Consider the following 25,352-nt stretch of genomic DNA (forward strand, 5'->3'; position numbering starts at 1 on the left):
ATCTTCATAGGAAACCCAAAACAGTTGGGTATACCTCCTAATTCAGATCTGAAAGCAATATGGATTGTTTCTAGAATCGGGTCCTTTCTCGAGGAAAAGTTTCTCTCGAAAGAATTGAGTGGGAGGATGGTGGAGACTTGATGAGGTTATTGAACCGTCTCTTCAACTAGTGTGTGACAGGGCACGGGGAGTTGTTCCTGTGGCACCTACACCAATTGAAGTGGAAGCTTATGATATTGATCATGAAACTTCGGATCAAGTCACTCCCAAACCTTGTAGGATGACAAGGACGCGTACTACTTCAGAGTGGTACGTAATCCTGTCTTGAAGGTCATGTTGCTAGACAACAATGAACCTACGAGCTATGGAGAAGCGATGGTGGGCCCGGATTCCGATAAATGGCTTGAGGCCATAAAAATCCGAGAGAGGATCCATGTATGAAAACAAAGTGTAGACTTTGGCAGAACGGCTCGATGGTCGTAAGGCTAATGAGTACAGATGGATTTCAAAAGGAAGACGGACAATGATGGTAAATGTCACCATTAAGAAAGCTCGACTTGTCGTTAAGATGTTTTCCGACAAGTTCAAGGAGTTGACTACGATGAGATTTTCTCACTCGTAGTGATGCTAAGAGTCTATTGGAATTATATTAGTGATTACTGCATTATTTATGAAATCTTGCAGATAGGATGTCAAAACATTGTTTCCTAAACGATTTTAATGAGGAAAGGTTGTATGTGATACAACCGGAAGGTTTTGTCAATCCCGAAAGATGCTAATAAGTATGCAAAGCTCCAGCAATCCTTCTAAGGACTGGAGTGAGCATCTCGGAGTTGGAATGTACGCTTTGATGAGATGATCAAAGATTTTGGATCTATACAAAGTTTATGAGAAACTTGTATTTCCAAAGAAGTGAGTGGGAGCACTATAGAATTTCTGATGAGTATATGTTGTTGACATATTGTTGATCAGAAATGACGTAGAATTTCTGGAAAGCATATAGGGTTATTTTGAAAGTGTTTTTCAATGGAAAGCCTGGATTAAGCTACTTGAACATTGAGCATCAAGATCTATAAGGATAGATCAAAATGCTTAATAATACTTTCAAATGAGCACATACCTTGACATGATCTTGAAGGTGTTCAAGATGAACCAGTCAAAGAAGGAGTTCTTGCCTGAGTTGTAAGGTATGAAGTTAAGACTTAAAGCTCGACCACGGCAGAATAGAGAGAAAGGACGAAGGTCGTCCCCTATGCTTAAGATGTAGGCTCTTCAGTATGCTATGCTGTGTACCGCACCTGAAGTGTGCCTTGCCATGAGTCAGTCAAGGGGTACAAGAGTGATCCAAGAATGGCTCACAGGACAGCGGTCAAAGTTATCCTTAGTAACTAGTGGACTAAGGAATTTTCTCGATTATGGAGGTGGTAAAAGAGTTCGTCATAAAGGTTACGACGATGCAAGCTTGACACCTATCCGGATAGCTCTGAGTAGAGAGACCGGATACATATAATGGAGCAATAATTTAGAATAGATCCAAGTAGAACAGTTATTTGGAACAGCTCCAAATAGAGCGTGGTAGCTGCATCTAGGAGATGACATAGAGATTTGTAAAGCACACACGGATCTGAAAGGTTCAGACCCGTTGACTAAAACCTCTCTCACAAGCAACATGATCAAACCTAAAACTCATTGAGTATTAATCACATAGTGATGTGAACTAGACTACTGATTCTAGTAAACTCTTGGGTATTAGTCACATGGCGATGTGACCTGTGAGTGTTAATCACATGGCGATGTGAACTAGATTATTGACTCTAGTGCAAGTGGGAGACTGTTGGAAATATGCCCTAGAGGCAATAATAAAAGTATTATTATTATATTTCCTTGTTCATGATAATTGTCTTTTATTCATGCTATAACTGTATTATCCGGAAATCGTAATACACGTGTGAATAAATAGACCACAATATGTCCCTAGTGAGCCTCTAGTTGACTAGCTCGTTGTGATCAACAGATAGTCATGGTTTCCTGGGTATGGACATTGGATGTCGTTGATAACGGGATCACATCATTAGGAGAATGATGTGATGGACAAGACCCAATCCTAAGCCTAGCACAAAGATCGTGTAGTTCGTATGCTAGAGCTTTGCCAATGTCAAGTATCTCTTCCTTTGACCATGAGATCGTGTAACTCCTGGATACCGTAGGAATGCTTTGGGTGTATCAAACGTCACAACGTAACTGGGTGACTATAAAGGTGCACTACAGGTATCTCCGAAAGTATCTATTGTTTTATGCGGATCGAGACTGGGATTTGTCACTCCGTGTAAACGGAGAGGTATCTCTGGGCCCACTCGGTAGGACATCATCATATGCGCAATGTGACCAAGGAGTTGATCACGGGATGATGTGTTACGGAACGAGTAAAGTGACTTGCCGGTAACGAGATTGAACAAGGTATTGGATACCGACGATCGAATCTCGGGCAAGTAACATACCGATAGACAAAGGGAATTGAATACGGGATTGATTAAGTTCTTGACATCGTGGTTCATCCGATGAGATCATCGTGGAACATGTGGGAGCCATCATGGGTATCCAGATCCCGCTGTTGGTTATTGACCGGAGAACGTCTCGGTCATGTCTACATGTCTCCCGAACCCGTAGGGTCTACACACTTAAGGTTCGATGACTCTAGGGTTATAAAGGAAGTTTGTATGTGGTTACCGAATGTTGTTCGGAGTCCCGGATGAGATCCCGGACGTCACGAGGAGTTCCGGAATGGTCCGGAGGTAAAGATTTATATATGGGAAGTCCTATTTTGGCCACCGGAAAATGTTCGGGATTTTTCGGTATTGTACCGGGAAGGTTCTAGAAGGTTCCGGAGTGGGGCCCACCTGCATGGGGGGACCCACATGGACGTGGGTAGTGGGGGAAAGGCCCCACACCCCTGGTCAAGGCGCACCAAGATCCCCCCTTAGAAGGAATAAGATCATATCCCGAAGGGATAAGATCAAGATCCCTAAAAAGGGGGGATAACAATCGGTGGGGAAGGAAATAATGAGATTTCTTTCCTCCCACCTTGGCCAACGCCCCAATGGACTTGGAGGGCAAGAAACCAGCCCCTCCACCCCTATATATAGTGGGGAGGCGCATGGGAGCTATACACGAAGTTCTGGCGCAGCCCTCCCCCTCTCACAAGTTCTCCTCTCCCGTGGTGCTTGGCGAAGCCCTGCAGGATTGCCACGCTCCTCCACCACCACCACGCCGTCGTGCTGCTGCTGGACGGAGTCTTCCCCAACCTCTCCCTCTCTCCTTGCTTGATCAAGGCGTGGGAGACGTCACCGGACTGTACGTGTGTTGAACGCGGAGGTGCCGTCCGTTCGGCACTAGGATCTCCGGTGATTTGGATCACGACGAGTACGACTCCTTCAACCCCGTTCTCTTGAACGCTTCCGCTTAGCGATCTACAAGGGTATGTAGATGCACTCTCCTTCCCCTCGTTGCTGGTTTCTCCATAGATAGATCTTGGTGACACGTAGGAAAATTTTGAATTTCTGCTACGTTCCCCAACAGTGGCATCATGAGCTAGGTCTATTGCGTAGATTCTTTGCACGAGTAGAACACAAAGTAGTTGTGGGCGTTGATGTTGTTCAATATGCTTACCGTTACTAGTCCAATCTTGTTTCGACGGTATTGTGGGATGAAGCGGCCTGGACCGACCTTACACGTACTCTTACGTGAGACAGGTTCCACCGATTGACATGCACTTGGTGCATAAGGTGGCTAGCGGGTGCCAGTCTCTCCCACTTTAGTCGGAACGGATTCGATGAAAAGGGTCCTTATGAAGGGTAAATAGCAATTGGCATATCACGTTGTGGTTTTGCGTAGGTAAGAAACGTTCTTGCTAGAAACCCATAGCAGCCACATAAAACATGCAAACAACAATTAGAGGACGTCTAACTTGTTTTTGCAGGGTATGCTATGTGATGTGATATGGCCAAAAGGATGTGATGAATGATATATGTGATGTATGAGATTGATCATGTTCTTGTAATAGGATTCACGACTTGCATGTCGATGAGTATGACAACCGGCAGGAGCCATAGGAGTTGTCTTAATTTATTGTATGACCTGCGTGTCATTGAAGAACGCCATGTAACTTACTTTACTTTATTGCTAAACGCGTTAGCCATAGAAGTAGAAGTAGTCGTTGGCGTGACAACTTCATGAAGACACGATGATGGAGATCATGATGATGGAGATCATGGTGTCATGCCGGTGACGATGATGATCATGGAGCCCCGAAGATGAAGATCAAAAGGAGCAAAATGATATTGGCCATATCATGTCACTATTTGATTGCATGTGATGTTTATTATGATTATGCATCTTGTTTACTTAGGACGACGGTAGTAAATAAGATGATCCCTTACAAAATTTCAAGAAGTGTTTGTTGGAAATATGCCCTAGAGGCAATAATAAAAGTATTATTATTATATTTCCTTGTTCATGATAATTGTCTTTTATTCATGCTATAACTGTATTATCCGGAAATCGTAATACACGTGTGAATACATAGACCACAATATGTCCCTAGTGAGCCTCTAGTTGACTAGCTCATTGTGATCAACAGATAGTCATGGTTTCCTGGCTATGGACATTGGATGTCGTTGATAACGGGATCACATCATTAGGAGAATGATGTGATGGACAAGACCCAATCCTAAGACTAGCACAAAAGATCGTGTAGTTCATTTGCTAGAGCTTTGCCAATGTCAAGTATCTCTTCCTTCGACCATGAGAGCGTGTAACTCCTGGATACCGTAGGAGTGCTTTGGGTGTATCAAACGTCACAACGTAACTGGGTGACTATAAAGGTGCACTACAGGTATCTCTGAAAGTATCTATTGTTTTATGCGGATCGAGACTGGGATTTGTCACTCCGTGTAAACGGAGAGGTATCTCTGGGCCCACTCGGTAGGACATCATCATAATGTGCACAATGTGACCAAGGGGTTGATCACGGGATGATGTGTTACGGAACGAGTAAAGAGACTTGCCGGTAACGAGATTGAACAAGGTATTGGATACCGACGATCGAATCTCGGGCAAGTAACATACCGATAGACAAAGGGAATTGAATACGGGATTGATTAAGTCCTTGACATCGTGGTTCATCCGATGAGATCATCGTGGAACATGTGGGAGCCAACATGGGTATCCAGATCCCGCTGTTGGTTATTGACCGGAGAACGTCTCGGTCATGTCTGCATGTCTCCCGAACCCGTAGGGTCTACACACTTAAGGTTCGGTGACGCTAGGGTTATAAAGGAAGCTTGTATGTGGTTACCGAATGTTGTTCGGAGTCCCGGATGAGATCCCGGACGTCACGAGGAGTTCCGGAATGGTCCGGAGGTAAAGATTTATATATAGGAAGTCCTGTTTCGGCCATCGGGACAAGTTTCGGGGTCATCGGTATTGTACCGGGACAACCGGAAGGGTCCCGGGGGCCCACCGGGTGGGGCCACCTGCCCCGGGGGGCCACATGGGCTGTAGGGGGTGCGCCTTGGCCTACATGGGCCAAGGGCACCAGCCCCAAGAGGCCCATGCGCCTGGGGAAACCCTAAAGGAAGAGTCCCAGCAGGGGAAGGCACCTCCTAGGTGCCTTGGGGGGGGAGGACTCCTCCCCTGGCCGCCGCCTCCTTGGAGATTGGATCTCCTAGGGGCTGGCGCACCCCCCCTTGGGATCCCTATATATAGTGGGGTAGGAGGGCCTCCCAAACATACCTTATGCCTTTGGTACAGCCCCTCCCTCTCTCCCAAGTTCTCCTCCTCTTCTCCCATGGTGCTTGGCGAAGCCCTGCGGGATTGCCACGCTCCTCCACCACCACCACGCCGTTGTGCTGCTGCTGGATGGAGTCTTCCTCAACCTCTCCCTCTCTCCTTGCTGGATCAAGGCGTGGGAGACGTCACCGGGCTGTACGTGTGTTGAACGCGGAGGTGTCGTCCGTTCGGCACTTGATCATCGGTGATCTGAATCACGACGAGTACGACTCCATCAACCCCGTTCACTTGAACGCTTCCGCTTAGCGATCTACAAGGGTATGTAGATGCACTCCCCTTTCTACTCGTTGCTGGTCTTTCCATAGATAGATCTTGGTGTTACGTAGGAATTTTTTGAATTTCTGCTACGTTCCCCAACACAAACTTGGCACTAAATAACAATTATTGAGGTTCAAAACTAATCCCGTAGGTAAATGTAGAGGTAGCGTGCCGACGGCGATCACATCGACCTTGGAACGATTCCCGACGCGCATCGTCACCTCGTCCTTCGCCATTCTCCATTTATTCCGCAGCTCCTGCTGTGAGTTACAAATATGAGCAACGACACCGGTATCAAATACCCAGGAGCTACTACGAGTACTGGTAAGGTACACATCAATTACATGTATATCACATATACCTTTCGTTTTGCCGGCCTTCTTGTCCGCTAAGTATTTGGGGCAGTTCCGCTTCCAGTGACCACTTTCCTTGCAATAAAAGCACTCAGTCTCGGGCTTGGGTCCATTCTTTGGCTTCTTCCCGGCAGCTTGCTTGTCGGGCGCGGCAACTCCCTTGCTGTCCTTCTTGAAGTTCTTTTTACCCTTGCCCTTCTTGAACTTAGTGGTTTTATTGACCATCAACACTTGATGTTCCTTCTTGACTTCTACCTCTGCTGATTTCAGCATAGCAAATACTTCAGGAATGGTCTTTTCCATCCCCTGCATATTAAAGTTCATCACAAAGCTCTTGTAGCTCGGTGGAAGCGACTGAAGGATCCTGTCAATGACCGCGTCATCTGGGAGATTAACTCCCAGCTGAGTCAAGCGGTTATGTAACCCAGACATAGTGAGTATGTGCTCACTGACAGAACTATTTTCCTCCATCTTACAACTGAAGAATTTGTCGGAGACTTCATATCTCTCGACCCGGGCATGAGCTTGAAAAACCATTTTCAGCTCTTCGAACATCTCATATGCTCCATGTCTCTCAAAACACTTTTGGAGCCCCGGCTCTAAGCTGTAAAGCATGCCGCGCTGAACGAGGGAGTAGTCATCGGTACGTGCCTGCCAAGCGTTCATAACGTCTTGTTTTGCAGGGAGAACAGGTGCATCACCTAGCGGTGCTTGTAGGACATAATCTTTCTTGGCAGCTATGAGGATGATCCTCATGTTCCGGACCCAGTCCGTGTAGTTGCTGCCATCGTCTTTCAGCTTGGTTTTCTCTAGGAACGCGTTGAAGTTGAGGACTACGTTGGCCATTTGATCTACAAGACATATTGTAAATATTTTAGACTAAGTTCATGATAATTAAGTTCATCTAATCAAATTATAATGAACTACCACTTAGATAGACATCCCTCTTCTAGTCATCTAAGTATAACATGATCCGAGTTGGCTAGGCCGTGTCCGATCATCATGTGAGACGGACTAGTCAACGTCGGTGAACATCTTCATGTTGATCGTATCTTCTATACGACTCATGCTCGACCTTTCGGTCTTCTGTGTTCCGAGGCCATGTCTATGCACATGCTAGGCTCGTTAAGTCAACCTAAGTGTATTGCGTGTGTAAATCTGTCTTACACCCGTTGTATGTGAACGTAAGGATCTATCACACCCGATCATCACGTGGTGCTTCGAAATGACGAACTTTAGCAACGGTGCACAGTTAGGGGGAACACTTTCTTGAAATTATTATGAGGGATCATCTTATTTACTACCGTCATTCTAAGCAAACAAGATGCAAAACATGATAAACATCACATGCAATCAAATAATAATAGTGACATGATATGGCCAATATCACATAGCTCCTTTGATCTCCATCTTGGGGCTCCATGATCATCTTGTCACCGTCATACTCATCGACATGTAAGTTGTGATTCCTATTACAATAGCATGAACATCTCATACATCACATATAGATCATTCATCATTCATCACAACTTTGGCCATATCATATCACAAAGCACTTGCTGCAAAAACAAGTTAGACGTCCTCTAATTGTTGTTGCAAGTTTTACATGGCTGAAGTAGGGTTCTAGCAAGAACGTTTTCTTACCTACGTGAAAGCCACAACGTGATTTGTCAACTTCTATTTACCCTTCATAAGGACCCTTTTCATCGAATCCGCTCCAACTAAAGTAGGAGAGACAGACACCCGCCAGCCACCTTATGCAACTTGTGCATGTTAGTCGGTGGAACCAGTCTCAGGTAAGCGTACGTGTAAGGTTGGTCCAGGCCGCTTCATCCCAGAATACCGTTGAAGCAAGATAAGACTAGTAGAGGAAAGAAAGTTGACAACATCTACGCCCACAACAAATTGTGTTCTACTCGCGCAAGAAGAACTACGCATAGACCTAGCTCATGATGCCACTGTTGGGGAACGTTGCAGAAAACAAAAGTTTTCCTACGGTTTCACCAAGATCCATCTAGGAGTTCATCTAGCAACGAGTGATTAGATGCATCTACGTACCTTGTAGATCGCGAGCGGAAGCGTTCAAAGAACGTGGATGAGGGAGTCGTACTCGACGTGATTCGAATCACCGAAGATCCTAGCACCGAACGGACGGCACCTCCGCGTTCAACACACGTACGGAACAGCCACGTCTCCTTCTTCTTGATCCAGCAAGGGGAAAGGAGAGGTTGAGGGAGATGGCACCAGCAGCAGCACGACAGCGTGGTGATGATGGAGCTGCCGTACTCCGTCAAGGCTTCGCCAAGCGCTATGGAGGAGGAGGAGGTGTTGGAGAGGGAGAAGGAGGCAACCAAAGGCGTGGGAGAAAAGCCCTCCTTCCCTTACTATATATAGGAGGGCCAAGGGGGGGGGGCGCCGGCCCTAGGAGATCCAATCTCCTAGGGTGGGGCGGTGGCCAAGGGGGGTTTCCCTCCCCCCAAGGCACCTAGGAGGTGCCTTCCCCTCCTAGGACTCTCTCCCCTTGTAACCCTAGGCGCATGGGCCTCTTGGGGCTGGTGCCCTTGGCACATGTAGGCCAAGGCGCACCCCCTACAGCCCATGTGGCCCCCCGGGACAGGTAGCCCCACCCGGTGGGCCCCTGGGACCCTTCCGGTGGTCCCGGTACAATACCGATAACCCCAAAACTTGTCCCGATGGCTGAAATAGTACTTCATATATATAATTCTTTACCTCCGGACCATTTTGGAACTCCTCGTGACATCCGGGATCTCATCCGGGACTCCGAACAACATTCGGGTCACTGCATATACATATCCCTACAACCCTAGCGTCACCGAACCTTAAGTGTGTAGACCCTACGGGTTCGGGAGACATGTAGACATGATCGAGATCGCTCTCCGGTCAATAACCAACAGCGGGATCTGGATACCCATGTTGGCTCCCACATGCTCCTCGATGATCTCATCGGATGAATCATGATGTCGAGGATTCAAACAACCCTGTATACAATTCCCTTTGTCAATCGGTATGTTACTTGCTCGAGATCCGATCGTCGGTATCCCAATACCTCGTTCAATCTCGTTACCAGCAAGTCACTTTACTCGTACCGTAATGCATGATCCCGTGACCAGACACTTGGTCACTTTGAGCTCATTATGATCATGCATTACCGAGTGGGCCCAGTGATACCTCTCCGTCATACGGAGTGACAAATCCCAGTCTTGATCCATGTCAACCCAACAGACACTTTCGAAGATACCCGTAGTATACCTTTATAGTCACCCAGTTACGTTGTGACGTTTGGCACACCCAAAGCACTCCTACGGTATCCGGGAGTTACACGATCTCATGGTCTAAGGAAAAGATACTTGACATTGGAAAACTCTAGCAAACGAACTATACGATCTTGTGCTATGTTTAGGATTGGGTCTTATCCATCACATCATTCTCCTAATGATGTGATCTCATTATCAATGACATCCAATGTCCATAGTCAGGAAACCATGACTATTTGTTGATCAACGAGCTAGTCAACTAGAGGCTTACTAGGGACATGTTGGTGTCTATTATTCACACGTGTATTACGATTTCCGGATAATACAGTTATAGCATGAATAAAGACAATTATCATGAACAAAGAAATATAATAATAATACTTTTATTATTACCTCTAGGGCATATTTCCAACAAAAATGCGGCAATTGCTAACATGATTCGGACGGACTTAAGCATCGCTACGGGTGAGAAGGTCTCATCGTAGTCAACCCCTTGAACTTGTCGAAAACCTTTTGCGACAAGTCGAGCTTTGTAGACAGTAACATTACCATCAGCGTCAGTCTTCTTCTTGAAGATCCATTTATTCTCAATTGCTTGCCGATCATCGGGCAAGTCAACCAAAGTCCATACTTTGTTCTCATACATGGATCCCATCTCAGATTTCATGGCTTCAAGCCACTTTGCGGAATCTGGGCTCACCATCGCTTCTTCATAGTTCGTAGGTTCATCATGATCTAGTAGCATGATTTCCAGAACAGGATTACCGTACCACTCTGGTGCGGATCTCACTCTGGTTTACCTACGAGATTCAGTAGTAACTTGATCTGAAGTTTCATGATCATCATCATTAGCTTCCTCACTAATTGGTGTAGGTGTCACAGAAACCGGTTTCTGTGATGTACTAATTTCCAATAAGGGAGGAGGTACAGTTACCTCATCAAGTTCTACTTTCCTCCCACTCACTTCTTTCGAGAGAAACTCCTTCTCTAGAAAGTTTCCGAATTTAGCAACAAAAGTCTTGCCTTTGGTCTTGTGATAGAAGGTGTATCCAATAGTTTCTTTTTCGATATCCTATGAAGACACATTTCTCCGATTTGGGTTCGAGCCTATCAGGTTGAAGCTTTTTCACATAAGCATCGCAGCCCCAAACTTTCAGAAACGACAACTTTGGTTTCTAGCCAAACCACAGTTCATAAGGCGTCGTCTCAACGGATTTTGATGGTGCCCTATTTAATGTGAATGCAACTGTCTCTAATGCATAACCCCAAAACGATAGTGGTAAATCGGCAAGAGACATCATAGATTGCACCATATCTAATAAAGTGCGGTTACGATGTTCGGACACACCATTACACTGTGGTGTTCCAGGTGGCGTGAGTAGTGAAACTATTTCACATTGTTTTAACTGAAGGCCAAACTCGTAACTCAAATATTTTACCTTTGCGATCATATCGTAGAAACTTTTATTTTCTTGTTACGATGATTCTTCACTTCACTCTGAAATTCTTTAAACTTTTCAAATGTTTCAGACTTGTGTTTCATCAAGTAGATATACTCATATATGCTCAAATCATCTGTGAAGATCAGAAAATAATGATACCTGTCGCGAGCCTCAATATTCATCGGACCACATACATCAGTATGTATGATTTCCAACAAATATGTTGCTCGCTCCATTGTTCCGAAGAACAGAGTCTTAGTCATCTTGCCCATGAGGCATGGTTCGCAAGCATCAACTGATTCATAATCAAGTGATTCCAAAAGCCCATTAGCATGGAGTTTCTTCATGCGCTTTACACCAATATGACCTAAACGGCAGTGCTACAAATAAGTTGGACTATCATTATTAACTTTGCATCTTTTGGTTTCAATATTATGATTATGTGTATCACTACGATCGAGATCCAACGAACTATTTTCATTGGGTGTGTAACCATATAAGGTTTTATTCATGTAAACAGAACAACAATTTATTCTCTTACTTAAATGAATAACCGTATTACAATAAACATGATCAAATCATATTCATGCTCAACGTAAACACCAAATAACACTTATTTAGGTTCAACACTAATCCCGAATTTTTAGGGAGTGTGCGATGATGATCATATCAATCTTGGAACCACTTCCAACACACATCGTCACTTCACCCTTAACTAGTCTCTGTTTATTCTGCAACTCCCGTTTCGAGTTACTAATCTTAGCAACTGAACTAGTATCAAATACTGAGGGGTTGCTATAAACACTAGTAAAGTACACATCAATAACATGTATATCAAATATACTTATGTTCACTTTGCCATCCTTCTTATCTGCCAATCACTTGGGGTAGTTCCGCTTCCAATGACCAGTCCCTTTTGCAGTAGAAGCACTTAGTCTCAGGCTTAGGATCAGACTTGGGTTTCTTCACTTGAGGAGCAACTTGCTTGCCGTTCTTCTTGAAGTTCCCCTTCTTCTTTTTGCCATTTTCTTGAAACTAGTGATCTTGTCAACCATCAACACTTGATGCCCTTTCTTGATTTCTACCTTCATCAATTTCATCATCATGAAAAGCTCGGGATTCGTTTTCGTCATCCCTTGCATACTATAGTTCATCACGAAGTTCTACTAACTTGGTGATGGTGACTAGAGAATTCTGTCAATCACTATCTTATCTGGAAGATTAACTCCCACTTGATTCAAGCGATTGTAGTACTCAGACAATCTGAGCACATGCTCACTAGTTGAGCGATTCTCCTCCATCTTTTGGCTATAGAACTTGTTGGAGACTTCATATCTCTCAACTCGGGTATTTGCTTGAAATATTAACTTCAACTCCTGGAACATCTCATATGCTCCATGACGTTCAAAACGTCTTTGAAGTCCCGATTCTAAGCCATTAAGTATGGTGCACTAAACTATCAAGTAGTCATCATATTGAGCTAGCCAAACATTCATAACGTCTGTATTTGCTCCTGCAATAGGTCCGTCACCTAGCGGTGCATCAAGGACATAATTCTTCTGTGCAGCAATGAGGATAAACCTCAGATCACGGATCCAATCCGCATCTTTGCCACTAACATCTTTCAACTTTGCTTTCTCAAGGAACGCATTAAAATTTAACGGAACAACATCACGAGCCATCTATCTACAATCAACATAAACAAGCAAGATACTATCAGGTACTAAGTTCATGATAAGTTTAAGTTCAATTAATCAAATTACTTAAGAACTCCCACTTAGATAGACATCCCTCTAATCTTCTAAGTGATTACGCGATCCAAATCAACTAAACCATAACCGATCATCACGTGAGATGGAGTAGTTTTCAATGGTGAACATCGTTATGTTGATCATATCTACTATATGATTCACGCTCGACCTTTCGGTCTCCGTGTTCCGAGGCCATATCTGCATATGCTAGGCTCGTCAAGTTTAACCTGAGTATTCTGCGTGTGCAAAACTGGCTTGCACCCGTTGTAGATGGACGTAGAGCTTATCACACCCGATCATCACGTGGTGTCTGGGCACGACGAACTTTGGCAACGGTGCATACTCAGGGAGAACACCTCTTGATAATTTAGTGAGAGATCATCTTATAATGCTACCGTCAATCAAAGCAAGATAAGATGCATAAAAGGATAAACATCTCATGCAATCAATATAAGTGATATGATATGGCCATCATCATCTTGTGCTTGTGATCTCTGTCTCCGAAGCACCGTTATGATCACCATCGTCACCGGCGCGACACCTTGATCTCCATCGTAGCATCGTTGTCGTCTCGCCAATCTTATGCTTCCACGACTATCACTACCGTTTAGTAATAAAGTAAAGCATTACATCGCGATTGCATTGCATACAATAAAGTTACAACCATATGGCTCCTGCCAGTTGCCGATAACTCGGTTACAAAACATGATCATCTCATACAATAAAATTCTGCATCATGCGTTGACCATATCACATCACAACATGCCCTGCAAAAACAAGTTAGACGTCCTCTACTTTGTTGTTGCAAGTTTTACGTGGCTGCTACGGGCTTAAGCAAGAACCAATCTCACCTACGCATCAAAACCACAACGATAGTTTGTCAAATAGACTCCGTTTTAACCTTCGCAAGGACCGGGCGTAGCCATACTTGGTTCAACTAAAGTTGGAGAGACAATCGCCCGCAAGCCACCTGTGTGCAAAGCACGTCGGGGGAACCGGTCTCGTGTAAGCGTACGCGTAATGTTGGTCCGGGTCGTCTCGTCCAACAATGCCGCCGAACCAAAGTATGACATGCTGGTAGGCAGTATGACTTATATCGCCCACAACTTACTTGTGTTCTACTCGTGCATATAACATCAACATAAATAACCTAGGCTCGGATGCCACTGTTGGGTTTCGTAGTAATTTCAAAAATTTCCTACGCACACGCAAGATCATGTGATGCAAAGCAACGAGAGGGGAGAGTGTTGTCTACGTACCCACGCAGACCGACTGCGGAAGCGTTGACACGACGTAGAGGAAGTAGTCGTACGTCTTCACGATCCAACCGATCAAGCACCGAAACTACGACACCTCGGAGTTCGAGCACACGTTCAGCTCGATGACGATCCCCGGACTCCGATCCAGCAAAGTGTCGGGGAAGAGTTCCGTCAGTACGACAGCGTGGTGACGATCTTGATGCACTACAGCAGCAGGGCTTCGCCTAAACTCCGCTACAGTATTATCCAGGAATATGGTGGCTGGGGGCACCGCACACGGCTAAGGAATAGATCACGTGGATCAACTTGTCTCTTTCTGGGGTGCCTCTGCCTCAGTATATAAAGGACTAGAGGGGGGAGGCTGGCCGGCCATAGGAGGCGCGCCAGGAGAGTCCTACTCCCTCTGGGAGTAGGATTCCCCCCCCCCCAATCCTAGTTGGAATAGGATTCGCGGAGGGGGAAAAGAGAGAGAGGGGGCCGGCCACCTCTCCTAGTCCTAATAGGACTAGGGGAAGGAGGAGGCGCGCAGCCCATGTAGGGCTGCCTCTTCTCTTTTCCACTAAGGCCCATCATGGCCCATTAAGCTCCCGGGGTTCCGGTAACCTTCCCGGTACTCCGGTAAAATCCCGATTTCACCCGGAACACTTCTGATATCCAAACATAGGCTTCCAATATATCAATCTTTATGTCTCGACCATTTCGAGACTCCTCGTCATGTCCGTGATCACATCCGGGACTCCGAACAACCTTCGGTACATCAAAATGCATAAACTCATAATATAACTGTCATCGTAACCTTAAGCGTGCGGACCCTACGGGTTCGAGAACAATGTAGACATGACCGAGACACGTCTCCGGTCAATAACCAATAGCGGGACCTGGATGCCCATATTGGCTCCTACATATTCTACGAAGATCTTTATCGGTCAGACCGCATAACAACATACGCCGTTCCCTTTGTCATCGGTATGTTACTTGCCCGAGATTCGATCGTCGGTATTCCAAATACCTAGTTCAATCTCGTTACCGGCAAGTCTCTTTACTCGTTCTGTAATACATCATCCCGCAACTAACTCATTTAGTTGCAATGCTTGCAAGGCTTAAGTGATGTGCATTACCGAGAGGGCCCAGAGATACCTCTCCGACAATCGGAGTGACAAATCCTAATCTCGAAATACGCCAACCCAACATCTACCTTTGAAGACACCTGTAATGCTCCTTTATAATCACCCAGTTACGTTGTGACGTTTGGTAGCACCCAAAGTGTTCCTCCGGCAAACGGGAGTTGCATAATCTCATAGTCATAGGAACATGTATAAGTCATGAAGAAAGCAATAGCAACATACTAAACGATCGGGTGCTAAGCTAATGGAATGAGTGATGTCAATCAGATCATTCTATTAATGATGTGATCCCGTTAATCAAATAACAACTCATTGTTCATGGTTAGGAAACATAACCATCTTTAATTAACGAGCTAGTCAAGTAGAGGCATACTAGTGACACTTTGTTTGTCTATGTATTCACACATGTATTATGTTTCCGGTTAATACAATTCTAACATGAATAATAAACCTTTTATCATGATCATAAGGAAATAAATAATAACTTACCTGATAGTTTTGGTGTTCTCTTCTAGGCGTAAACGCTAGATTGGCTCCACAAGAACAGTCAGCCACACACAGACGTACTGAGGCGGTCACTAGAGAGGTTGCTTGGCGGTGAGCATCTAAAGAGCCATGAGCCCCCAAAACGGTAGATACGATCACTCATGCGGACTGCCGACGTCTAGATTGGCCTTGCGATGACACAAGAATTGCCCATGAGCCCCCAAAACAACTACGATGTCGATCACACATTACTAGAAAAATAAATCATGGGCGGTGATCGAGCTAATAAAAGGTCGCCTCAAAAGTATATTTTGATGGAAGAAAAAGAAAGATAAAATCATGCACGCAGATATGACAAATTCCTTTTTGCAAGGTCACGAGGCCAAACGAAAAGCCTTGATCATTTTCAACGGATGAGATGAAGCCACGTTACTTCTTCTTCCCCATATCTCCGTCCCTGTCTCTTATAGTTATAGAGAGCAGGGCAACAACAAAACATACTACTCCCTACTCGTCAGAGCTCCATCTCCCGCCGCCGCCGGCTTCGCACCTCCGGCGCCACCGCCTCCGCCGCCGTCCTCCTCCGTGGTAGGATCCTCCGAGACCGTGCGCCCCGCTACGCCTGCCTGGTCCTCGCCGAATCTTCCGCCAGGTACAGCCACATGCCGAGCACGGAGATTTCTTGGCTCTCCTCCTCCCCCCCTCTCTAGTTCGCCGGCTTGGAGTTCAGATCCGCCCGGGTTCCGGATTGATTTTATCTCGCTGCACTGGTGGCGAACCCTAACCTGCTGGCCTGGATTGGGTTATCGCGGGAGATCAGTCTAGCTCTGGTGCTCTCTTTGCTCGCCCTCGGCGATCTACTCCGAAATAGATCTCTATGGGGTGGAAGGGTACTCCAATCCAGTCCAGCCCACCCCAATCAAATCCATCCAATTCGTTGCGGCCCGGCCTGTGGAAGCACCAATTGCCAGCTGATTCCAGACTCCAGAGGATACTTTACTTGGGTTCAGTTCAACTGAATGCCTTGTGCCGTAGGTCTAGGATAAGAGGGATCCTTCTTGATCTGATGAAGATGGCAGCACCTTGCTCCGGGGAAAAGGGGGCGATGATTCCCAACACACAACAGGGGTTGTACAAGGGGAATGAATTCTTGAAACAGCTCGGCTCTGTCTTTTCTTTATTTCCTCTCGGACAGGCCCTCTTTTTTCATTCGAATGGAAGGGGGCATATGTAGTTAGTCTAGTATATGATAGCATCGAGCTTCAGGATTGGGCGCGGTCTTCCGTCTTGCCGTCTAGCGCAAGCGTGCATGTTAACATAAGAATGATATTTTGTAACTAGCGGCGCCCTTCGACTGACGGCGTTGCTTGATTTTAGCTCATCCGTACAATCGTGGATTCTAGCGTGACGTGATCTGTGTTTGTCGACAGGTGCCGAATGGAGGAGGTTGACCCCGCCTCAGCTAATAGCCAAGCTTCGACTGGTGATGCTGCGGCAGATCAGCCTATCAACGTGTACGTGTGGGACTTGGATGAAACACTTATTCTGCTCAAGTCCCTGCTAGATGGGTCGTTTGCCGGGCATTTTGAGGGCCTCAAGGACCATGAAAAAGGTACTGAAATAGGCAAGCGCTGGGAGAACATCATTCTTGAACTCTGCGATGAGCACTTCTTCTATGAGGAGGTCAGTCGACACCTCAAATCTTGTCTGCTGACAGCTTACTAGAGCAATGTGTTTCTCTATGCACGTCATTGTGCATATGGATATGTCATTGCTATCTACTGATAGTCTTGTTCTCTCACGTATGCAGATTGAGAACTACAATCAACCCTATCTCAGTTGTTTACATGAGTATGATGATGGGAAAGACTTGACAAAATATGATTTTGAGGCCGACTGCTTTAGTTCTCCTTTTGATGATGTGAATAAAAGGAAGCTTGCCTACAGGCATCGTGCTATTGGAGACAAGTATGCAAAGGTGTCACAATAATTAATTTATCTCACTCTATTTCCTTCAACTTTTGTTAAATGATTAAGCAGTGTTGTTGCATTTAGAAGTGACCTTCTACATATGCTGACATCCAATGTCCATATTACTCTTGTAAAAACTATAATATTTCATTCCGTTTCATGAAAATGACTGAACAACTCATATAACATGATGAGTGAATTCATATAGTAGCAGTCTCTGTTTTCTGTAGCAACATCTTCTTTTGTGGTATTTGGTTGATAGTGCTCAGGCCTAATCCTTGTGATGTTTGTACTTGGCCTTAATTTTCGACGGTGTGTAGAAAGTGGTAGTGCTATGTCAGGCAATTCAGTGTGCAAACTTTTTGTTCGTACAACTCCTTCGACGTGCATATCCTGATCTTGTAACACAAGACATCCAGTTTTGTTTAGAGATGTCAAGATTTTTTTTCCTTATGAGCTTCCAGACTGCGTGGTAGTCTAATAAACATCTGGTTATTTCTGCAAGAGCTTTATATTAAGCACTGACCGTATTTAAATAGTTACCATAGTTTTTTTTCCTTTTTTGGCTTTCCGTGAGGGTGGGGGTGGTCTTGCATCAAGGTGATGGGCAATGTCAAGAAAGTGTCTGTGTTCTGTAAATTAGGATCAGGCAGCTGAACTGCAGTAGGTATATGAGATTAAGTGGACACCAGAACAATGGTAAGATGCCCCTTCTGCAGTGATTCACCAGCAGTTTTGTGTTTCATTGCAAGCACTTTTGTACAGAGGTTTAGATCTTAGCAAAAAACTTGGTTTAGAAATGGTAAGTAAATATGAGGTCTCGTAAGTTCTGTACTGGGTATTTTCAGAGCATCGTAACTGAATAAACACTTCCCTGCCATCATTTGGTAATTGAATGCTCTTCAGCTTCTGTTTAGTTGCAACTTTTGGACTTATTATTGCTGCAGTCATTAATTTCTGCATTCTACTATTTCTGTTTGTGTCATGTTTGAACTACTAAGCTCAGCTGCGTTGGTGTTTCTTCAGGGTTTGCAAAAAATTCTGGACCACCGCATGTTCAAAGTCTGGAGTGATTTGTATAGTTCAACAGACAAATATACTGATGGCTGGCTTTCTTCAGGTATTCTGATTCATACTAGTTTGGGGGAACTTCTTTTACTAATGAGAAAGTATCAATATTCAATCAAGAGATACTTCTGATATTTTGTTTGTGGTTGGCCAAAAAAGGTTGTGGACATCCATTGTGGCTATAAGTATTATTTCCAAAAGTCGGCTAGTGCCTAATAGCGCTGCTTAATGCAAATTATGTAATCCAAGATAATAACTGTAATATCAAATCAAGAGACTGCTGAATTTTCTACTTTCAGTAAGTGGAAAAGAAGAGGGTGCTTTCAGTTTCTTGGCGCACTAGATTATGCTATGATCATGGTATACATGTTTACCACCAAGAGAATACATTACGTAATGAATAATATGTTACAATCTAGAATTTTGTTTTTGGGTTTCCGTATGTACCGTTGGTTGGGAAATATGTTCAAGTGATGTTATCCTTTGATAGCATTCTTGTTAACTTTAATAACCTTTCTCTGCACTGAAATTGTTTGCCTACTCTAAAAAAACTGAATTACATGTACAATCTAAGCTTACTATTGATTCAATTTTGTATGCTTGAATACTCAATACCGTTCCCCTGCTATGCAGCTCATAAGTTGCTGGAAGAAGCGCTGGGTAAATCAACAGCTGAGCCTGTTGTCAAATCTTCAAGTATCAATTGCATAGTTACTTCAGGGTCCCTGGTTCCGAGCATTGCCAAATGTTTGCTGTATCGCCTGGACGATGTGGTCTCATCAGATAATGGTTCGTCTCTAATGTTGTCACAACTGTTTTCGGCCGCTTCATCTGTGTTGCATATTGCAAGCTGTGAATCTGTTACCTGAAATATACTAATGGCAACAAATTGTCTCCTTGCATGAGCAGTTTACAGCTCGTGGGAATCGGGGAAGCTGCAGTGCTTCAAGTGGATCAAGGAACGCCATGGCGGCCCGAACGTCCGCTTCTGCGCGGTTGGAGACGGCCCCGAGGAGCGCAGCGCAGCTTCCATAATGAAATGGCCGTTCGTCAAGATCGAGATCCGCCCCGATGCTCCTCACAGGTTCCCCGGCCTGAGCCTGTCGACGATCCATGGCATCATGGACGCCGTGTACCAGTCATCGGGCAAAGACGGTTGACCTCTGGTGCGCGAGGCGGCATAGATGTCTTGAGGCATCAGTCGCCATGGACGAGGAGTCCAGTCAGGTGATAGTTCAATGGAACCGCATAGTGGAGATACCATATATATAGGAGGCATATTGCCCTCCCTGCCTGGAGGATCCGGGGACGCCTGTGAGATAAATAAAGAGCGCCCGACCATATAGTTTGATCCGTTCCGGCATGTTTGAATTGAATTCTGCCAGTGTTTGCCCACCTTACTGTCATCTGGGGAATCGTCTGCTGATGTAAGTCGTAACCGTTGGTTGGTTGTTGTGGCAAGTCTGTATCTTTGTGCTTTGGCATCTCAGATTTGATGGTGTACATGGGAATTCTGGTCCAGCGAAAAGTTCATTCTAGTCCCCTGAATTGCCAAATCCTTGACTACCTCTTTGGTTTGCAGGCAGTTCTTTTACAATTTGTTACCAAGTGTTTCCTGTGAAATCCATGCAGTACATTTCAGGAGGCAGACTTTTTTATTTTTGCAGGGATTTTGGAGTCGGGCTTTTTCTATTTTCTGGAGTCAGACTTGGGCAGATCCATGTTACAAATACTCCTCGGTTACTGTTTTTCCCATGAAACGAGAACAAGAGCTAATCAACAAATATTGAAGAGATAACAACAGTGTGTCTAAATCAATCTTCAATCTTATACTCAATGCTAGATACATCCATTTAAGCGACAACCAATTCCAGACGGAGGAAGTACAAATCAAATGACAAACAAACACTGAAGAATGAACAACAATGTTTCTCAACCGATCTTAAACCAAAATGGCAACTTCTTGCAGTTGAGATCTGAAAGAAAATTGTTTTTATCAAGATGAAAAGGTGATAGTTTCCCCTGACGCATTGATTAGTATCTTAGGTGTCCAAGATGAAGAGGTGTTGCTTCAATAAATCTATGGAAGTTCAGTCTGTATTAATACATGGAGATACGCCATGAAAATGAGCACCTATCATATCTGTGAATAGAAAAGGCATTAATACGAGGATATCCAAAATGAGAACCAACATATTTGTGCATACCTAAACAATAGTCATTCTGATACCTATGTTCAAACTGTATACTGCATTTATGAATCACCAACACATCCGCGCAAGCAAAAGCATAAGACCAACATTGATCATTTCGAAATCCTTATCAAGCTGTGTTGCATTAGCATACAACTAGCACTAATATCAGGAGATCCAAAGTGAGCATCAAAATATCTACATATCTCTGCACTAAATATACACTAATCCTTTGGATATCCACTGCCAAACTGGATACTTGCATTCACGAACCCCCACTATACCTGATTTGTATAAATACCTATGCATATATCACCTCAATCCATCCAACCATCCATCCATTTCTGCCTCAGGCATCGGTCTCTATCCATCTATCCCCACCACACCCAGCCAATTCAAGGCTTCTCGCAGGCCTTGCGGCAATGGCAACATCACATATGACCACCACCGTCTTCTCTGCCATCGTCATCATTCTTCTTTCCTCAGCCATGGCCGCTCAGAGCAGCGGCGATGTCGGTGGCAAGAAGCCCAAGCCTACTGACTTCATGCTGGAAGCGTGCAAGAATGCCTCGAACTGGTCCAAGAGCTACAACGAAGGTTACAACTACGTGACCGCGGAATTTTGCATCTCGACCCTCCTCTCCGACAACCGGAGCGCCGACGCCAAGGACCGTCGCGACTTGGCGCTCATACCCGTCGACATCCTCAAGGAGCGTGTTGTCACCGCCGGTGGCAACGTCAAGAAGATGCTGCACAGCACCAAGAACAGCACGTCGACGACAGCACGCCATCTCAGAACCTGCGAGCTGGACTACACGGCCACCGCGGGCATCCTCAACTTCTGCGACGCCTTGATGAGGGACTACCAGGGTGACAGGAGAAGCGAGGACGAAGACAACGACGGGCCCCTAAACTTCGAGCTGCCTGAATGTGTGGACGAGGCGAACGAGGCCTGGGGCTACTGCGGGCTTGCTCTTCTTCATATACCGGGGGCGGAGGCGCTGGTCAAGGAAGGCGATGAACTACAGATGCTGATGAATCTCAGCATTGCCTTGCTATCACCATACAGACTGGACTGATTCATGACATGCTTTTTTCTGCCAGAAAAAAACATACAGTATTAATGTTGCAACGTCAATTCTACTTCCATTTGGAATAATAGGAATAATGCTTCATCATCATATATAGAGTATTTTTTTTTTCGATCAGAAGGGCCACGCGGCCCCCATTTTCATTACGAAAATGGAGTCACAGCATACGAATCAAGTTTCATACAGACTTAAACTTTTTTCGATGCCTAACATATGCATCATGAAAAAAAACTACTCCTACATCTTGAGGCACTTCAACTGCACCTACAGGATGCTACAACATCTTGAAGCTCATCAACATCTTGAAGCTCATCAACAAAAAGCTTCATTTTTGCATCATGTGAAATAACTCACTACAACCTGAGATACCAAACTCTGCACCTACAGGGTGTTATAGCAAAAGAACAAGAGAGATCATCACAAATGCTACATCTATCACCACTTGATCAACAGAGCCTCCGTACAGCAGGCCCCCAACCGTAAACACGCTTGAAGACGTCCCTCGCTATCTGGGCCAACCTCTTGGTCACTTCCTTAAGAGTTTTTTGCACTCCTCTTTTCTGTAGCACACCCCACGAATCCAACACAGAACATAAGGAGAAGATAATATCAGTAGGATCTTTAGATAAAGAACTTTGAAAGCAAGATTTATTTCTTGTTTTCCAGATCGACCATAATAAAGCAGCCGTACCAATAGCTATAACCACTATATCTTTCCCAGTATACTTAGGAAGCCAATTCTGACAAAAGTCAAAAAATGACAGGGGTGTTTGGGGATTTCCCAAAGCACTCCCAACTACATTCCAAAGAAACCGAGCAAAAGAGCAAGTGAAAAACAGATGGTCAATACGTTCATTGGCATCACAAAATTCACATTTGTTGGTGCCTTTCCAGCCTTTTTTACACAAATTGTCCTTGGTCAGGATCCTCCCTTTGATAACTAACCAAATAAAAGCCTTAATTTTCAAAGGTACCTTCAGTCTCCACAGAAACTTAAAAGGGAACACTACTCTCCTAGCAATAATATATTGATAAAGAGATTTAACAGAGAACTGGCCAGAGCTGGTCAAAAGCCATTTGACTTTGTCAGGTTCCTTACTCAGAACAACCTGACCGCACATATCTAGAAGTTTATTCCACATATCCAATGTCTCCCCATATAAACATCTCCTAAATCTAATGCAGTTAAAATCTTGTTCAAATGCTTTAGCAACTGTAATGTTTTGATGGAAAGTAAGTTTCTACAAGTGAGGAAAAAGTTGACAGAGAGGCTTGTTGTGGATGCAAGCATCTTCCCAAAAACTAGTTTTACACCCATCTCCAACAATTCTCTGACAGCATTTGTAAAAGATATCTTTAACACTCATGATACCATTCCAGAAATGAGAGTTGGCAGGAGATGATTCACATTGAGACAAAGTTTTCCTCTTCAAATACTTTGCTCTAATCATCTCCTGCCAATCCCCATCTTCATTCTCAAGTCTCCAGAGCCATTTACACAAAATACTAATATTCTTGATATCCAGATTAGTAACACCCAACCCCCCTTAGTCTCTAGGTTGACGACATCAAGCCAGTTAACTAAATGAAACTTCCTAACCCCCTCTTTCTCTTGCCAAAGCACCCGAGCTCGAAAGAAGTCGATTCTTTTGCCTACTCCCTTTGGTAGACGGAAAAAGTTAAGTAAATGACTAATGACGTTACTCAAGCAAGTTTCAGTACGGATAAGCCTACCATCCATAGATAAAAGAGCCCCCTGCCACGCTGCAACTCCTTTCTCTACTTTTTCTTTCGCTGGCTTCCGGTCAGCATTACAAAGCTTTTTATAATGCAGGGGAAGACCTAAATACTTAAAAGGAAGGTAACAGGATTTTTATAACGCTGGCTTCCACCCATAGAGTATTTATGTCCATTGATTAATTTCCAATCTTTTTTCTGAAACAAGATTTGAAAAAAACCATGGCGTTCCATGCAAATCCAAAAAGCTAACAAAAGGTAACAGGATTTTTCATTAATGATTTCAGACAACTGGAACATAGACATCCTCAAGAAGTTCACCATAATCACTGCAATTATCAAAGCAGTATGACACAAAACTTTGTCGATCTGTTACTCCCTCCTGTAGGAGAGAAGGATTAGGAGGAATGATTCACCACACTTTTATTAAGCTCTCGGCTGGGTCTTATGTACAGATTACAGGGCCAGCCAGGGAGATCATGGGGTGATCCACTACCTGGGATCGTGCGCCACGATCATATACACACACGCTACACCTAGTGTCTACGCAACTACGGTATAGCAGTACATTACAGTCTACCCCCCCCCCCCCCCCCGGTCGTGACGGTGGCGGAGGCGACGCAAAGACTGGACGGAACTCAGAGAAAACATCCGATGGCAGGCCTTTGGTTATGATGTCGGCGAGTTGTTGGCGCGTGGGGATGTGAAGAACACGGAAGTGGCCGAGGGAGACGCGCTCGCGCACGAAATGGATGTCCAGCTCCACATGCTTAGTGCGGTGATGATGCATCGGATTGGCTGACAGGTAGACTGCGGACACATTGTAACAGTACACCAGTGTCGCCTTGGTCACCGGAGCGGAGAGTTCGCCGAGGAGCTGGCGGAGCCAGATGCATTCAGTGACCGCGTTGGCGACCCCGCGGTATTCAGCTTCGGCGCTGGAGCGCGATACGGTCGCCTGGCGCTTGGAGGACCAGGAGACGGGAGCATCGCCGAGGAAGATGCAGAAGCCCGACGTGGAGCGCCGGGTGTCGGGGCAGCCGGCCCAGTCCGCGTCGGTGAACACACGGACGTCGAGCATGGTCGAGGCGCGAAGATGAAGCCCGAGTGCGCAGGTGCCCTTCACGTACCGGAGCACGCGCTTGACAAGCGCGAGGTGGCATTCGCGCGGGTCATGCATGTGCAAGCAGATTTGCTGGACGGCGTAGGCGATCTCTGGATGCGTGATGGTGAGTGAAGGAGTCCTGGATTAGGGGGTGTTCGGGTAGCCGGACTATACCTTCAGCCGGACTCCTGGACTATGAAGATACAAGATTGAAGACTTCGTCCCGTGTCCGGATGGGACTTTCCTTGGCGTGGAAGGCAAACTTGGCGATGCAGATATTCAAGATCTCCTACCATTGTAACCGACTCTATGTAACCCTAACCCTATCCGGTGTCTATATAAACCGGAGGGTTGTAGTCCGTAGGCAATCAACTCCATATACAACAATCATAC

General features: G+C 45.1%; 1 protein-coding gene across 1 annotated transcript; it reads left to right on the top strand.

The window, feature by feature from the left end:
- The first annotated feature begins 16,208 nt into the window (after positions 1 to 16,208).
- On the top strand, positions 16,209 to 20,376 carry LOC123150196 (eyes absent homolog). Its single transcript, XM_044570022.1, has 6 exons — positions 16,209 to 16,447; positions 17,226 to 17,478; positions 17,606 to 17,773; positions 18,793 to 18,886; positions 19,468 to 19,623; positions 19,744 to 20,376. The coding sequence occupies exons 2-6, from the start codon at positions 17,233 to 17,235 to the stop codon at positions 19,992 to 19,994; spliced, it is 915 nt and encodes a 304-aa protein (XP_044425957.1). The 5' UTR covers positions 16,209 to 16,447; positions 17,226 to 17,232; the 3' UTR covers positions 19,995 to 20,376.
- Positions 20,377 to 25,352: the final 4,976 nt, after the last annotated feature.

The sequence above is a fragment of the Triticum aestivum genome, chromosome 7A (genome assembly GCF_018294505.1).
Source record: "Triticum aestivum cultivar Chinese Spring chromosome 7A, IWGSC CS RefSeq v2.1, whole genome shotgun sequence".
Taxonomy (NCBI): domain Eukaryota; kingdom Viridiplantae; phylum Streptophyta; class Magnoliopsida; order Poales; family Poaceae; genus Triticum; species Triticum aestivum.

Bases quoted from the DNA above. Each gene is read 5' to 3' on its own strand.
- LOC123150196 (XM_044570022.1), top strand. From the start codon at position 17,233: ATGGAGGAGGTTGACCCCGCCTCAGCTAATAGCCAAGCTTCGACTGGT. The intron at 18,887-19,467 runs GTATTCTGATTC...CCTGCTATGCAG, and splicing joins TGATGGCTGGCTTTCTTCAG to CTCATAAGTTGCTGGAAGAA. The intron at 19,624-19,743 runs GTTCGTCTCTAA...TTGCATGAGCAG, and splicing joins TGTGGTCTCATCAGATAATG to TTTACAGCTCGTGGGAATCG.